Raw genomic sequence first — 15,523 nt, forward strand, 5'->3', positions numbered from 1 at the left:
GCTTACTAGGCATTTTGTTTGTCAATTAATGACAGGTTCATTTAGGAGAGCAAGCAGGGTTTTTTCCTTCCAGCCTAGACTACAGTTGCAATGAATACTGGAAACCCCAAAGCAATCATTTTTTAAGTTGTGTGTGTGTGTGTGTGTGTGTGTGTGTGTGTGTGTGTAGCATTGATTCTGTGTAGCACTATCTTTCCAAGTATATATATATATTTAATGACTTCTGAACATTTTTATTTTACAGCACATACAGGGTGTTAAAGGGGCTTCCAATGGCACCTGTTTTGTGGAACAAACACATCTGAAATACGGTGGGCTCAAACAGGGGTATGCATCAGGAATCGATTGACTAGCAGAGGCAGGTGGCTGGTTAGTTGCCAGACTCCTACAGTTGCTATAAAGACAGATTGGTTTCACTCGCCTGTGCTGAACACCATACATTTGACGTGCTACTTGAATCTTGCATTGTAGCTGTCTGATGTTTTTAGTATTTTAAAGTAAATATAAGAAAAATTGAACAGCTATTTGAATTTGACCTGCCATTTGAATTTGGATGGGGGATTTTTAAGAACTTGTTCCTCCTTGACAGTATGTTCCCCTCATAAAAACTTAATTTTCTTCTTAGGTGTTTCCTGACTATTGAGGCCAGTTTTAAACTGCCTTCTCTGCTGGCTTGATGTTTTACTGTATTGATATCCTTTACTGTATTTCAGAGCTACTGACAGTGATATTTCAGAATGGGACAGATGCCAGGAGACTGGTGGTGAGTAAATGCTGGTCTTTTTTAAAAAATGGGTGGTGGTGGCTGATCATGTGAAAAGAATCCAGAAGCTAATGCAGTCTATGCTTGTGAAAACACTATACTGTACCTTTAATGTACATTCAAAACACATCGTTTCCCTCCAAGAATCCTGGGCATTATTTACCCATCAGTTACAATTCCCAGCAACCTGTAACAAACTATAGTGTCTATAATTATTTGGGGAAATAGTGTCCTTCAAATGTGCTCTAAAGGTACAGTGTATACATGAGTTCCATTCTTCTTCTTCTTCTTCTTCTTCTTCTTTGGCGATCACTCGTAGCCAAGTAAGATTGTCTTCCATGAACACAGTCTTACCAGTGAGTCCGTAAGTGACTGTGGAGGCCAATTCTGGATCCACACATCCTTCCACAGTGGAAACTGTGAGGAAACCATGAGGATCATTTACACTGACTAGTTCAGGATCATGGGCGTAGCCAGGATTTATTTTTTGGAGGCCAGGCTTGGGTTGGGTGGGCAGAACTGGGTTATCTGCAACACAATTAGTCAGTTAAGTATTTTTATTTATTTACTTGATTTAGGGGGCAGCTGCCCCCCCCGGCTACACCCATGTTCTGGATGCCCCGATTTAAGGAGGACATTGACCAACTGGAGCATGTTAACAGGTGAGTGACTGGGACGGTGCGAGGTGCGTTATGTCTGGAAAGGTAAGTCTTTCCAGGGCAATGTTTATCCTGGAAAAATGAGGAATTCCAGGGCTGTCAGGACAAAGGGCTGGAGCACACTTTCTCTGTGGCTCCAAATGGCAAAACCCTCTGCAAAGAATTGTGGAGTTGGGATCCCAAGGATTACCTACTCCAACCCCTTGCATGTGCAGGAATCTCAGCTAGATCATCCATCACATCTAAAAAACTCTTACTTCAAAACCTCCAAGGGGAGAGAGCGCACCGTCGAGCAAGGATCGCTCTGAAAGCAGCAGGATCTGTCCAAAGCATTTCACCGAGGCGGTTTGCAAGGCGGGTTTCTCGCTAAATCCCAACCAAAGGGGCGCTTCCTTGGGGGGCAAGTATCCCATGGAGCGAAACGAGGGTCTGCACTTGAGTATTGCGCTGACACGCAGAATGGCAGCAACTTGGGCAACTCTCGGGTTTTCCGAGCACGTCTGAATGAACTCCGTGACATATCGAGTCGCGAATTCCCAGCAACGCGCTTCTTTTTCTCTCACCGCCCTCGGCAAGAAGCGACACGGGCTGGTTTCTTTTGCCATTGTTTTTGTCCCGCGCGCCCTGACAGAGAAACCGGCTCTTCGCGGGCGTCGCCCCAGCCCTTTCTGCAAACCTCCTGAGGAGGCGGTTAAGGGAGAGCTGGCCCGTACTGCCCATGCGCAGCTTCCGCCGCCTTCGCGCAGGCGCGCTTCCTCCTCCTCCTCCTCCCCAGGGTTGGTGGCGAGCCAAGATGGCGGCGCCCTGCGCGTTCGAGCCGTGGCTGGAGGGGCGCCTGGCTGCACTGGGTCTCGACGGGGACGTGTACGGCGGGTACATACGGGGCGTGCTGCGCGAGGCCGAGTGCGACGCCGAGCGGCTGGAAGGGCTGGCGGGGGCGCTGGCGGCGGGGGAGCAGGTGAGCGCGACACCCACCGCATTGCAGCGCGAGGGGAGAAACCGAGGGGGAAAGGGGGCCGAGGCGACCCGGGCAGTCGCGGGTGCCGCCTCTCTGTTCTGGAGCTTATTTCGCCCCTGGAAGCCAGGTTCTCCCGTGAGTGACTTCTGAGGGAGGGAGCTGATCTGGGTAGCGAGGAGTGGGTTCGATTCCTCCCCACAGGCCCGGTCCTGCCATGGGGGCAGCTGCCTCGGGCGGCCAGTTGTGAGGGGTGGTCGAAAGGTGCCTAGAAAAGTGCAGCAGTCTAGCCCCCCGAGCTAGCTTTCTGCCTTCATGTGGCTGGCATGCCAGGGAAGCAACTGTTTTGGGTGGCATGCACCTCCCACCCCACCAGGGGGCTGGACCCCATCTGTGTCGGTGGCACATCTTGCCCCAGGCGCCGAAAGGTCTCTGTATATAAAATAGTAATAATAATAATAATAATAATAATAAATAATACAGTTATACCTCGAGTTACAGACACTTCAGGTTGCGCGTTTTCGGGTTGCGCACCACGCCAAACCGGGAAGTACCGGAACAGGTTCCTTCTGGGTTTCGGCGCTCGCGCATGTGCAGACCCACAAAATCACTCATGTGCAGAAGTGCCGAATCGCAACCTGGTTGCGAACGCTACGGGTTGCGAACATGCCTCCCGCAAGGATCACATTCGCAACCCTATAATAATAATAAATAATAAATTTATTATAATAATAAATTTATTTATACCCCGCTCATCTGACTGGGCCTCTCCAGCCACTCTGGGCGACTCCCAGCAAAATATTAAAAGCACGATAAAACATCAAGCATTAAAAGCATAAGTCAACTTGAACCAGACAGAACTAGTTGAGCTGTGGGGTTTTTTTGCGGGGTGGGGGATCTCAGTCAATATTATAATAATTTATAGCCTGCCCATCTGGCTGGGTTTCCCCAGCCACTCTGGGCGGCTCCCAACAGAATATTAAAAACACGATAAAACATCAAACATTAAAAAACTTCCCTAAACAGGGCTGCCTTCAGATGTCTTCTAAAAGTCAGATAGTTGTTTATCTCATTGACATCAGATGGGAGGGTGTTCCACAGGGTGGGTGCCACTACTGCCCGGTTCCCTGTAGCTTCACTTCTCACAGTGACGGAACCACCAGAAGGCCCTTGGAGCTGGACCTCAGTATCTGGGCTGAACGATGGAGGTGGAGAGGATGCTTCAGGTATACAGGACTGAGGCCGTTTAGGGCTTTAAAGGTCAGCACCATCACTTAATTGTGCTCGGAAACATACAGGACAGGTGTAAAATGGTATGGGTAGCCACTCACAGTTAGCAGTCTAGCTGCCACATTCTGGATTAATTGTAGTTTCCGGGTTACCTTCAAAGGTAAAGGTAAAGGGATCCCTGACTGTTACATCCAGTCACGGACGACTCTGGGTTGCGGCGCTCATCTTGCTTTATTGGCCGAGGCAGCCAGCGTACAGCTTCCGGGTCATGTGGCCAGCATGACTAAGCCGCTTCTGGCGATCCAGAGCAGCGCACGGAAACACCATTTACCTTCCCACCGGAGAGGTACCTATTTATCTACTTCACTTTGAAGTTGCTAGGTTGGCAGGAGCAGGGACCGAGCAACGGGAGCTCACTCCATCGCGGGGATTCGAACCACCAACCTTCTGATCGGCAAGGCCTAGGCTCTGTGGTTTAGACCACAGCGCCACCCACGTCCCTTCTTCAAAGGTAGCCCCATGCAATGAGTCTTGGCTAAAAAGGCTCATATAATCATTGTACAGTTTGAAGGGGTTCCGAGGGTCATCTAGTCCAACCCCCCTGCAATGCAGAAATTTCAACACCCTGGTCCTGGTCCTGATCTAGCTTCTTGTCATGAACTTGGTTGGTATGTTGGTATCCTTTTTAAGCCTCCCGCAACCAGCTCCCCCTCCACCCGTATCTGCAATGTGGGGACAATGCCGATCTACCTTGCACGGTTGTCGTAAGGGTTCCAAAGAGATAATAGCCCTCCCCAGGTGTTCTATTTATTCATGGGACTGTGGTGGTGAGTCCTGTCCACTCTCTTGTTGTGTTTCCTCGGCCCCCTGTGGGTTGAAGGGTGAGCTTCTGAAACATGGAGGACCTGTACTCATTGAGGCTCCTTGCGTAATTGGGAGGTTCCCCACTTCATTCATCTCATAGGACCAGGTTGGTAGACTGTGAATGCCAGCCATTTTCTTTTATCAGATAATTGTCTCCATGAGTTGTAACTCCCATCATGCTTCAGAGAGAGAGAGAGCAAAGATCTCGTATTTTGTATTACCACAACAGTCATCAGTCTGTGGACCTGAAGAGTGTTTCGCTCTGTGAATTAGTCTCTTTACCTGCACTCGGGCATAGCATACCATGCAAATATAAACATGTTACAGGCACGTGTTGTACAAAGTAAAAAAAAAAAAAGAGCAAAGTAGCTTTAAAGCAGGCTTCTTCAACCTCGGCCCTCCAGATGTTTTGAGACTACAATTCCCATCATCCCCGACCACTGGTCCTGCTAGCTAGGGATAATGGGAGTTGTAGGCCAAAAACATCTGGAGGGCCGAGGTTGAGGAAGCCTGCTTTAAAGTGTATCAATCTCTCTTATTTATTTATTCAATTTGTATACCACCCTATACCTGCAGATCTCAGGGCGGTTCACAACATAAAATTACAATATTAAAAAACACAAAATACATAATAAAAACAAAAACAACTAAGCTAAACTTTTTGCTACACCTTGGTTAAATTCTGGGAGGGCTATGAGGGCTTAAAAAAAAAATTGGCCAGGGGGCAGGTCTAGGTTTGGCATTCCAAGCCTCCCAAGTTGTCCCTTCCTGTGTCTTTGTGATGGACAAGCCTTTTTCTTCCACTGACAGGCGTCTTTTCTTTTAATCAGGATGAAGATGTACTACAAGAAGTTTGCAGAGAAATAGTTGAAAGGTGGTCAAAGGCCCAAAATGATGGAAGTAATGAAAAGAAAGAAGGTATTTCACATTCCTTTTGGCATCACTGGAGTTGTTGCTGGATGCTTTCTGCATGGCTTTCGACTTATTGGATCAAAACTTTAAAGTTTTCTCTCCCATTTCTGCCCTTACCCTATTTGTTGTTTCCTATTTCCCTCCCCCTTGATCTGTCAGGCATCTGTTCCCTGGAACAATAACGGAAGCTTTTTAGAAAAATTGTTTCCACTCTGCAGGTGAGGATCTCTTGCACACACTATCTTGTCAGGAGATCTTGCTCTGCACAATGTAGGAATTGGGCCTTTAGTGTTGTGGCATCTGCCCTTTGGAATTCCCTCCCCTTGAATATTAGACGAGCACCGTCTCTGTTGGCTTTTCAGCACCTACTGAAGCCCTTCCTCTATCCAACAAGCTTTTTAAATTGAGATCTTTCTCAGCCTGCACCTTTATTGGAATTGTTTATAATAATTTTTAAAAACGCTTTATTGTTTGTCTGCCTCAGCTCCTTTGCAAGGAAGGACAGGATAAATAAAACAAATAAGTAAAATAAAATAAATCTGAAGAACAATTACAGATTAAAGGAAAAATTACCCCCTATTCTATATTGCATGCATTTCCTATAATTTTTTATTATTATTTTTTGGTGGCACCCATATACCACTCCATAACACATCTGGGCAGCTTGCAGTAAAAACAGTGTATATATAAAATAAAATATTAAAACATAAATTCAAAACTATAGCAGTACAACTAAACCAAGAGTACTTGAGACCTACATGATTATAAACAATAGACTTAAGAAGGATTTTTCTTTTTTTTAAAATAAAATATTTATTAACGTTTCAGAAAGAGGAATTACATAAAAACAAGAAATACAAAAGTAAAAGACAAAAATAAAAATACAAGAAAAATACAGAATAAAAAAGTAAGTACACTTACAGAAAAAAGGGGAAAAATATAAAAAATCAATCTTTCCATATCTTACATTCATATCCTTGTTTCCCTGACCTCCTCATACCTCCCTTTTTTGTGTTCCAATTCAATTAATTAATTCAGCAATTTCTTTCCCTCCTTATTATCCTGATCTTTAATCTTAATATATTGTAACATTAAATTTTTACCTATTTAGAGATCCAATTTTCCATATTATTTTATATCATTACAGCTAGAAACCACTTAACTTCAAACATCATTCTAACATTCATTAATTTTGCAATATTTCTGTAAATAATCTTTAAATTTCTTCCAATCTTCTTCCACCGACTCTTCTCCCTGGTCTCGGATTCTACCAGTCATTTCCACCAATTCCATGTAGTCCATCACTTTCATCCGCCATTCTTCCAAAGTGGGTAGATCTTGTGTCTTCCAATACTTTGCGATGAGTATTCTTGCTGCTGTTGTAGCATACATAAAGAAAATTCTGTCCTCCTTTAACACCGATTGGCCGACTATGCCCAGGAGAAAGGCCTCTGGTTTCTTCAAGAAGGTATATTTAAATACCTTTTTCAGTTCATTATATATCATTTCCCAGAAAGCCTTAATCCTTGGGCACGTCCACCAAAGGTGAAAGAATGTACCTTCAGTTTCTTTACATTTCCAACATTTATTATCGGGCAAATGATAGATTTTTGCAAGCTTGACTGGGGTCATGTACCACCTGTATATCATTTTCATAATATTCTCTCTTAAGGCATTACATGCCGTAAACTTCATACCTGTGTTCCTTAACTGTTCCCAGTCATCCATCATTATATTATGTCCAATATCTTGTGCCCATTTGATCATTGCAGATTTCACCGTTTCATCCTGAGTATTCCATTTCAACAGCAAGTTATACATCTTTGACAAAGTCTTAGTTTTGGGTTCTAACAATTCTGTTTCCAATTATGATTTTTCCACCTGGAAGCCGATTTTTTTGTCCAAATTGTATGCCTCCATTATCTGATAATAATGAAGCACTTTGTTTTTTAGTTTTCCAAAACTCTGCAATTTCAATCTATCTCCATCTTGTTCCAAAATTTCCCAATATTTCGGCCATTTGACCTCTATATTGAGCTTTTTCAGAGCTTTCGCTTCAATCGGTGACAGCCACCTTGGGGTTTTATTTTCCAATAAGTCCTTGTATCTTATCCAAACATTAAACAATGCTTTCCTGACAATATGGTTTTTAAATGCCTTATGCGCTTTGACCTTATCATACCATAAATATGCATGCCATCCAAATACATTGTTAAAACCTTCTAAGTCCAAAATGTCAGCGTTTTCAAGAAGCAGCCATTCTTTCAACCAGCAAAAAGCTGCTGATTCATAGTAAAGTTTCAAGTCTAGCAGGGCAAATCCACCTCATTCCTTTGCATCTGTTAGTATTTTAAATTTTATTCTAGGCTTCTTGCCCTGCCAGACAAATCTGGAAATATCTCTCTGCCACTTCTTAAAACAGTCCATTTTGTCCACAATTTGCAATGTTTGAAACAAAAACAACATTCTAGGCAATACATTCATTTTTATCGCAGCAATACGGCCTAGCAGTGAAAGCTTCAAATTTGACCAAATTTCTAAATCTTTTTTCACTTCAACCCAGCATTTTTCATAATAATCTTTAAATAAATTCCCATTTTTGCTGTCATATTAATCCCCAAGTACTTGACTTTCTTAACCACTGTTAAACCTGTCTCATTCTGAAACCTCTCTTAAGAAGAATTTTTCAGCCTTCTGTGAATAAATGGCAGAAAGGTTTATTAGTTATCGAGAAGTTAATAGGTTTATCTGTCTGATAAAAGTTTGATATTTTTCCATAGGTCTGGCTATAACAGAACATTGGTTTTTGCCTTCGAAAATACAAAAGATGTATGATACAGAAAGCAGATGTTGGTACTGCAAAGCAGCAACAGGAGACTTGAGCCACTTGTGGTGGGAAAACATTTAACGTTACTGGAGAATTATTACACAGATAATAGGAGCAATGCTAGTAATGCAATATGCAGTCCTGTGATATGTTTCCTTAATCATGTAAAATACTGTAATGTGCTGCCTGATCAATAGGCTCCTCTTTTAATCTACAAGCTAAGGAAATACAAAGATGGTCTTGATTTCACGTGTGTAAAATGACAAATTTAAACACTAATATATTATGAACGCTTGTATGTACAACACTTGCGTATAAATACATATGGATGTAATGTTTACATATTTTTAAAAATCAAATTATTTAAGAGTAGTAGGAATATGCCTAGTGTTCTTAAAATGACTTGGGTCTGACCTTCATCTTTCATGATTTCTGTGTTCAGCTCAAAGCAGCATTTTATGCTGCCTTCCATGTGTCATCAGAGCTTGAATATCTTCTGGAAGTGATGCAAGATTTGAAAAATGCATTTCGGGCAAGCAATTTGGGATGAGTTGGGTGAGAAGTTATTTTAGGGGCCTGCTTAAAATACCAAACTGTTTTGATGTTGATTCCAAACGTTATTCGCCTTGTGCTCAAAATAGCACATGAAAACTGTCCACAAGCTGTTCCTCTCCAGTATCTTGGCTGTGCTGTAACTACAGAACATAAGCCCACAAGGGTGAGATTCAAATAGGACTCAGCTCACCTATGTACATTTCCAAGCACAATTCAAAGTGTTGGTGCTGACCTTTAAAGCCCTAAACAGCCTCGGTCCGGTATACCTGAAGGAGCGTCTCTATCCCCATCGTTCAGCCTGGACACTGAGGTCCAGCTCCAAGGACCTTCTGCCGGTTCCCACGCTGTGAGAAGTGAAGCTACAGGGAACCAGGCAGAGGGCCTTCTTGGTAGTGGCACCCGCCCTGTGGAACACCCTCCCATCAGATGTCAAGGAAATAAACAACTATCTAACTTTTAGAAGACATCTGAAGGCAGCCCTTTTTAGGGAAGTTTTTAACGTTTGATGTTTTATCGTGTTTTTAATATTCTGTTGGGAGCCGCCCAGAGTGGCTGGGGAAACCCAGCCAGGTGGGCAGGGTATAAATGTTGTTGTTGTTGTTGTTGTTGTTGAAAGGTGATCATGGACTTCTCTTTCTTTACCCTTGCTTTGTCCCCTTTCCTTCCCAGATGAGATCCAAGCTATAGCTAACATAATTGAAAAGCAGGCACAAATCGTGGTGAAGCCCAAAGAGGTCGCCAAGGAAGAGACACTACAGAAGGCTGCCCTCCTGGCACAGTATGCTGAGGTGACAGATGATGAGGAATATCCTTTGTGCTGCAAATTCCCAAATCATGTTGAATCTACACTCTGGCTGGCTGATCCATTAACTCTGGGGCTGGAGTCTATGGGTTCCTTTCCCCCTCTATTATTATTATTATTATTTGTTAGTTAGTTAGTTAGTTAGTTAGTTAGTTAGTATACAGTGGTACCTCTGGTTACATATGCTTCAGTTTACATACGCCTCAGGTTACAGACTCCGCTAAGCCAGAAATAGTGCTTCAGGTTAAGAACTTTGCTTCAGGATGAGAACAGAAATCGTGCTCCGGCGGCGCGGCAGCAGCAGGAGGCCCCATTAGCTAAAGTGGTGCTTCAGGTTAAGAACAGTTTTAGGTTAAGAACGGACCTCTGGAATGAATTAAGTATGTAACCAGAGGTACCACTGTACTTCCCTATGCCCGCAGGTCTCAGGGAGGTCACAACATAAAATCACAATGTAAAAACACAGAATATATATATATATATGCACAACCCAATAAACCTCCTCCTCCCCAACACATTTTAAAAGACCATTGGATGTCAGTCAGCCAAAGGTCTGTATGAAGAGAAATGTTTTTGCCTGGTGTTGTTCCTGTGGAGAGAGACCCTTGAGGTGTTTATAGCCTGCCCTGCCCCATGAACTTAGTTTACAGGAAATTACAGTATACAGTGGAACCTTGGTTCTCAAAGGGCTTAGTTGACAAACAAATCGGCTCCCAAATGCCGAAAACCTGGAAGTAAGTGTTCTGGTTTTCGAGCTTTTGTTGGGAGCTGAACACCTGATGCGGCTGTCGGCTATTGTTTCCGGGTTGCCTGTGCCAATCGGAAGCCGCACCTTGGTTTTTGAACATTTTGGGAGTCAAATGGACTTCTGAAATGGATTAAGTTCGAGAACCAAGGTTCCACTGTACATGCATATTTATAGTAAAGTTCTCTGCCTTGGACTGTAAGAAGATTCACTGTGGGTCAGTGTGTGTATTATGGGTTAATGAAGGTTAATAAGAGATCTGAAACTGTGCCTTAAATCAAAACAGATTTCAACAACGGCAGTCCATCAGATGGAAAATAGGTTTTTATTTCATTGCAGTACGCACCATTACATTGGCAGCCTGTGATTGTCACATATCCAACTAGTGCGGACTGGTCAGGCAAACTACCAGAAAAAATTGCTTTGAGATGAGTGCAAGTACAGATGGCTTTCAAAATGGACTAGACACAATCATGAACGGCAGGTTTATTGTTGCCTATGAGCTGCGATGGCTAGGAATCTGATTGTCAGCTTCTGAGAAGCAGCAGAGGTTGGATATCTCCTTCTTGCCATACTCCTCAAATGTCTTCAGAATATTCTGGCAATGGGGAATCAGATTTCAGTGTCTTATACGGCTTCACAGTCCTTTTTTTGGGGTTGTGGTCATGCTGTGTCGTCACCAGAGCATCCCTCCCACCACAGCATTCCTTATCACCCAAATCCTAATTAGTGACCAAATGCCCTTAACTCGGCGCACTGAAGCAGATGGCGAAGATGATCCTGGGGCAGCAGCAGTGACCGTCAGTTCCGAAAAATGTATCCTTACAAATAGGGTATTCTGAGGCCACAATATTATTAGTAATGTGAGATGGGGAATGTTGACTTATTTGAGAACAAAAGTGGGGTAGTAATTAGCAGGGAATACTGGGTCTGAGGGGGTAGCAATTGTATATAGTATGGAATCTCTGGAAGGAAATCTTGAGAAGGCAAAGATGAAACAATCTTACTGGGTGGTGATTGGGTTGCAAGCTGTAGATGGTGAGTTATGGAGTCGTTTTATATCTGCTGTTATAGGAAAAAATCTGCCAGTAGTCGGATGCTGGTCTAGCTTGGTTTCATGTGTTTCTTGTAAGCTAAATTGGCCGGGTTACTGTAGCTCATACGACAAATATTACAGGTAATTTATATAGCACTTCCTAATTTCCAAGTTGCTATACAGTCATACCTCTTGTTACGTTTGCTTCATGTAACATTTTTTCAGGTTGCGTCCTGCGGCAACCCGGAAGTACCGGAAAGGGTTACTTCCGGGTTTCGCCACTCACACATGCGCAAAATGACATAATGCGCAGAAGCAGTGAATCGCAACCTACGTGTGCGCAGGCACGCTGCTGTGGGTTGCATTCCTTTCATGTTGTGAATGGGCCTCCGGAACGGATCCCTTTCGCAACCAGAGGTGCCACTGTATAGTTTTCATTGTATTACCTCTCAATACAAGTGAGGTTGGTTGAGATAAAGTCAATGGAAATCAAGGGTATAGATGAGGAAAATGTGGGAATTGAATGCAGGGATCCCAGACACTAAATCATGGGTTAGCAAACTAAGGCCTGGGGGCCGGATTCGGCCCAATTGCCTTCTGGATCCGGCCCGTGGACGGTCCGGGAATCGCCACGTGGATCGGCATGGGGATTCTGATCGTTTGGGCTGTGCAATTCCCGCCCCCCCCTACACCACGGCAGCGCCTCCTCGCTCCCTCCTCCTGGCTTCTCCCCGCCCTGCCTAGAGGAGGAAGGGGGCTGGGTTTGTTGAGCCACGGTTAGCTGAGCACCATTTTAAGCAGCCCCTCTCTGGAGCAAGCCCTTTTGCGCCGCTTATTGTCCTGCTGCCGCCATTCGCAAGGCACAGGTGCTGCGGTTGGCTGAGCGCTATTTAAAGCAGAGCAGCCCCTCTGGAGCCAGCCGTTTCATGCTGCTCATCGTCCCTCTGTGCCGCCAGTCCCTGCCGCTCGCATGGCACAGGTAAGCATCCATCGGGGCTCGTCCGGTGCTGTGGAGAAGGGAGGGGAGAGTCGTGGGGGGGATTTACCCCCCCCAAAAAAATATAGTCCAGCCCCCCACAAGGTCTTAGTGACAGTGGGCTGGCCCCCTGCAGAAAAAGTTTGCTGACCCCTGGTCTAAATCTTTCCGTGAACCAGCTTTGGTTAGTTGTTTTGATGTGCCAGTCGCAGGAAGAATTCTCCTCAACTCCCTCCTTGTCAGCTCTGTTCAGAAACACAAACCTGGAAGCCGTTATGAATGCCCGGAAGCTGGAAAGAGAGCACCTGCGGGACGAGTCGCATCGGAAGAAGGAGCAAGACAAACTCCAGCGGGAGAAGGACAAGTTGGCTAAGCAAGAACGTAAGGAGAAAGAGAAGAAGAGAACACAGAAAGGCGAGAGGAAGCGGTAGCATGGAACTACAGCTGGACTCTTCTCTTTTCTTCCCTCCCCTTCCCTCTGTTATATGGCACAGCATGCATACAGACGCAGAGTGCTCATAGGAAAGAATCCTTTCAAACACTTTGGTGTGTGTTGGCTTTCAAAGCTGCAAATCTGTCCTAGGCAAGGACTGTGGGGAGGGGTGAAGGGAGTCCTCTGAAGCACTGAAAGAAAACTACACACACATTTTTGTTGTCCAATCTGTTGGGCTCAGTGGTCGTGGCCAACATCTGTAACCAAAGAACTGTGTGGTGGCTGCCTTCCCCCTCCCCTCGTCACTTTCTATTTTTATTAACTACATATGGGGAAACTGTATGGTTGAGGGAAGTATTTGGAAACCCCTTTATATATTCACTCTAGCCAAAGGTTGCTTTTGGTTGGTGGAACTGTGAATGAAACCCAGTTTCCTACGTATGTATGCCAGGGAGAGGCAACACCCTTTATGAAGTTGAATTAAGAGCCTAGTACAGCACCCAGAATCTTCTGCAGCCAAGTGTCACCTAATTTTTGTTTCTTTTTCTTCTCATTTGGGGCTGGGCTAGTAAATCTCTGTAAACTTCAACAAGGTTGTATTATTGCCATCTAAGTAAAGTTCTGTGAATTTTATTAGCGCTTGACATGTTTGAATCCTTAGCTCTTTGTCATATACTGCAGTAAAGCTGAGCTGGAATAGAGGGACATAGGGACCAAAGCTGTTTGTAACAGATTGCTCACAGCCCAGAGTCTGTAAGAAAGGATAGTTTGCCAGGGTTAAAATTCCCAGTGAAAGGGAGAGCTGTGTGGATCCATCACGGTGTTTCGTTGTGCCAAAAGCAGTTTAGTCATGCTAGCCACAAGACCCGGAAAACTGTCTATGGACAAATGCCGGCTCGCTTGGCCTGAAAGCAAGATGAGCGCTGCACCCCATAGTCACCTTTGACTTGGCTTAACCATCCAGGGGTCCTTTACCTTTACCTTACTCTTGGAAGATAGTGAAGCTAAGGGCCAGAGTGTCCAGATTAGGGCTGGGCAATATTTGGTTTTCAACATTGCGATATATCACAATGTCTGAAATAAGGATGGAGCTACACAGAGGCATTGGCTGGCTTCACTGTTTCTCCCACATGGTGATTTCTGCATAGTGTGCAGACACACCATGATTCACAATATATTGCCAGGTCAAAAACAATGAAACCGTTAACATGATACAGACTCAAAATGGTTTTGGACAGTATATCAAGATATTGCACAGTTCTAGTCCAGATGCCGGTACCCGAAGGACAATGGCAGAACAAGCAGGAGAATGAGTCCAGGTGAAGGGTATATGACTAAGTTTAAACTGGAGGATCTTAGTGGTGCTGCTTCCCTTTCCATCTTAAAGAGGAAAAATCTGCCTCATTCAGACTTTTTATCAGGCTAGTCTTTTTTTCTTTGAGAGCTCTGTGGAAGAATTCTGAAGCTGATGGGAAAAAAGGGACCTGGGATTTTCAGTGAAGGAAAAGGAGGAACATCTGCCATCAGACTTGAGAAAACAGGTTCCTGAGCTAAACCCTGGCACAATGTAGCCCTGGGTGGGAACGAAAAAGAGAGAGCCTGGCTGGGACCAGGGAAATGGAGCAAATCGCCTAGTAGTTAAAAGAACCTCATAATCTTGGTTTGCCAAGGTCACATTCTGTCTTTTAATTAATTAATTAAATTTATATACTGCCCAAAGATCACAGGGCGGTTCACAACATGAAAATACAAAATGAGAAAATTCATAATAAAACCAAGAACAAAAATTAACCACTACCCTCCCCCCATTTAAAAGAACATATTGTTTTATTAGCCAAAGTCCTGGGAGAAAAGGAATGTTTTCACCTGGCACCTAATGTAATGTAATGAAGGCACCAGGCGAGCCTTCCTAGGGAGAGCATTCTACAAATGGAACCAACACAGAAAAGGCCCACTCTCTTGTTGCCGCCCTCTAGACCTCCCATGAAGGAGGCACACAAAGAAGGGCCTCACGTGATGACCATAGTGTCTGGGTCAGTTCATACAAGGCGAAGGCTGTCCTTGAGGTATGAGGCACCAAGGACATCATGTCTTGTTCATGAGGCACCTATTGAGCCCTCTGAAAACAGGACCATCATGGACCTCCCTCCATCTTTGGTATGTGTTTGCGCTATCAAGGATGATTTCATTTCTAGAAAGCTGCTAGAAAGCTGTTTATTGCCAAGGGAACGAAACTGCTTTCGGTAGATGGATTAAGTTTGAACAAGGAGTTGGAAGGAAAAATGGAAGACTCATCTCAGGTGGATTCTAGGGTGTTACACATTATTGTATCAATAACTAAAGGTGGGCCATATATACAGTAGTAAAAGGTAAAGGGACCCCTGACCATTAGATCCAGTCATGACCGACTCTGGGATTGCGGCGCTCATCTCACTTTATTGGCCGAGGGAGCTGGCGTACAGCTTCTGGGTCATGTGGCCAGCACGACTAAGCCGCTTCTGGTGAACCAGAGCAGCGCATGGAAATGCCGTTTACCTTCCCGCCGGAACGGTACCTATTTATCTACTTGCACTTTGACGTGCTTTCGAACTGCTAGGTTGGCAGGAGCAGGGACCGAGAAACAGAAGTTCACCCCGTCGCGGGGATTCAAACCCCGACCTTCTGATTGGCAAGTCCTAGGCTCTGTGGTTTAACCCACAGTGCCACCCGCATCCCATATACAGTAGAGAAGGCACTTAATATCTGACAACTAATAGATGGCATTCA

General features: G+C 44.5%; 1 protein-coding gene and 1 long non-coding RNA gene across 2 annotated transcripts; one reads left to right on the top strand and one right to left on the bottom strand.

The window, feature by feature from the left end:
• The first annotated feature begins 2,180 nt into the window (after positions 1 to 2,180).
• CCDC43 (coiled-coil domain containing 43) lies at positions 2,181 to 13,390 on the top strand. The gene is made up of 5 exons (XM_081166894.1): positions 2,181 to 2,380; positions 5,302 to 5,389; positions 9,435 to 9,570; positions 11,070 to 11,128; positions 12,568 to 13,390. Exons 1-5 carry the CDS (start codon positions 2,216 to 2,218, stop codon positions 12,753 to 12,755), a joined length of 636 nt encoding a protein of 211 aa, XP_081023020.1. The 5' UTR covers positions 2,181 to 2,215; the 3' UTR covers positions 12,756 to 13,390.
• LOC308571490 lies at positions 12,848 to 15,126 on the bottom strand. Its single transcript, XR_014001486.1, has 2 exons — positions 14,469 to 15,126; positions 12,848 to 14,274 (listed from the first exon to the last, which is right to left on the bottom strand). It is a non-coding gene; the product is annotated as an uncharacterized lncRNA (long non-coding RNA).
• Between the last annotated feature and the right edge of the window lie 397 nt (positions 15,127 to 15,523).

The sequence above is a fragment of the Podarcis bocagei genome, assembly GCF_964188305.1.
Source record: "Podarcis bocagei genome assembly, chromosome: 13".
In the NCBI taxonomy this organism is placed as follows: Eukaryota; Metazoa; Chordata; class Lepidosauria; order Squamata; family Lacertidae; genus Podarcis; species Podarcis bocagei.

Coding starts and splice junctions, on each gene's coding strand:
- CCDC43 (XM_081166894.1), top strand. CDS start 2,216: ATGGCGGCGCCCTGCGCGTTCGAGCCGTGGCTGGAGGGGCGCCTGGCT. Junction 5,390..9,434: donor AAGTAATGAAAAGAAAGAAG/GTATTTCACATT, acceptor TTTCCTTCCCAG/ATGAGATCCAAGCTATAGCT. Junction 9,571..11,069: donor GAGGTGACAGATGATGAGGA/ATATCCTTTGTG, acceptor AACTCGGCGCAC/TGAAGCAGATGGCGAAGATG.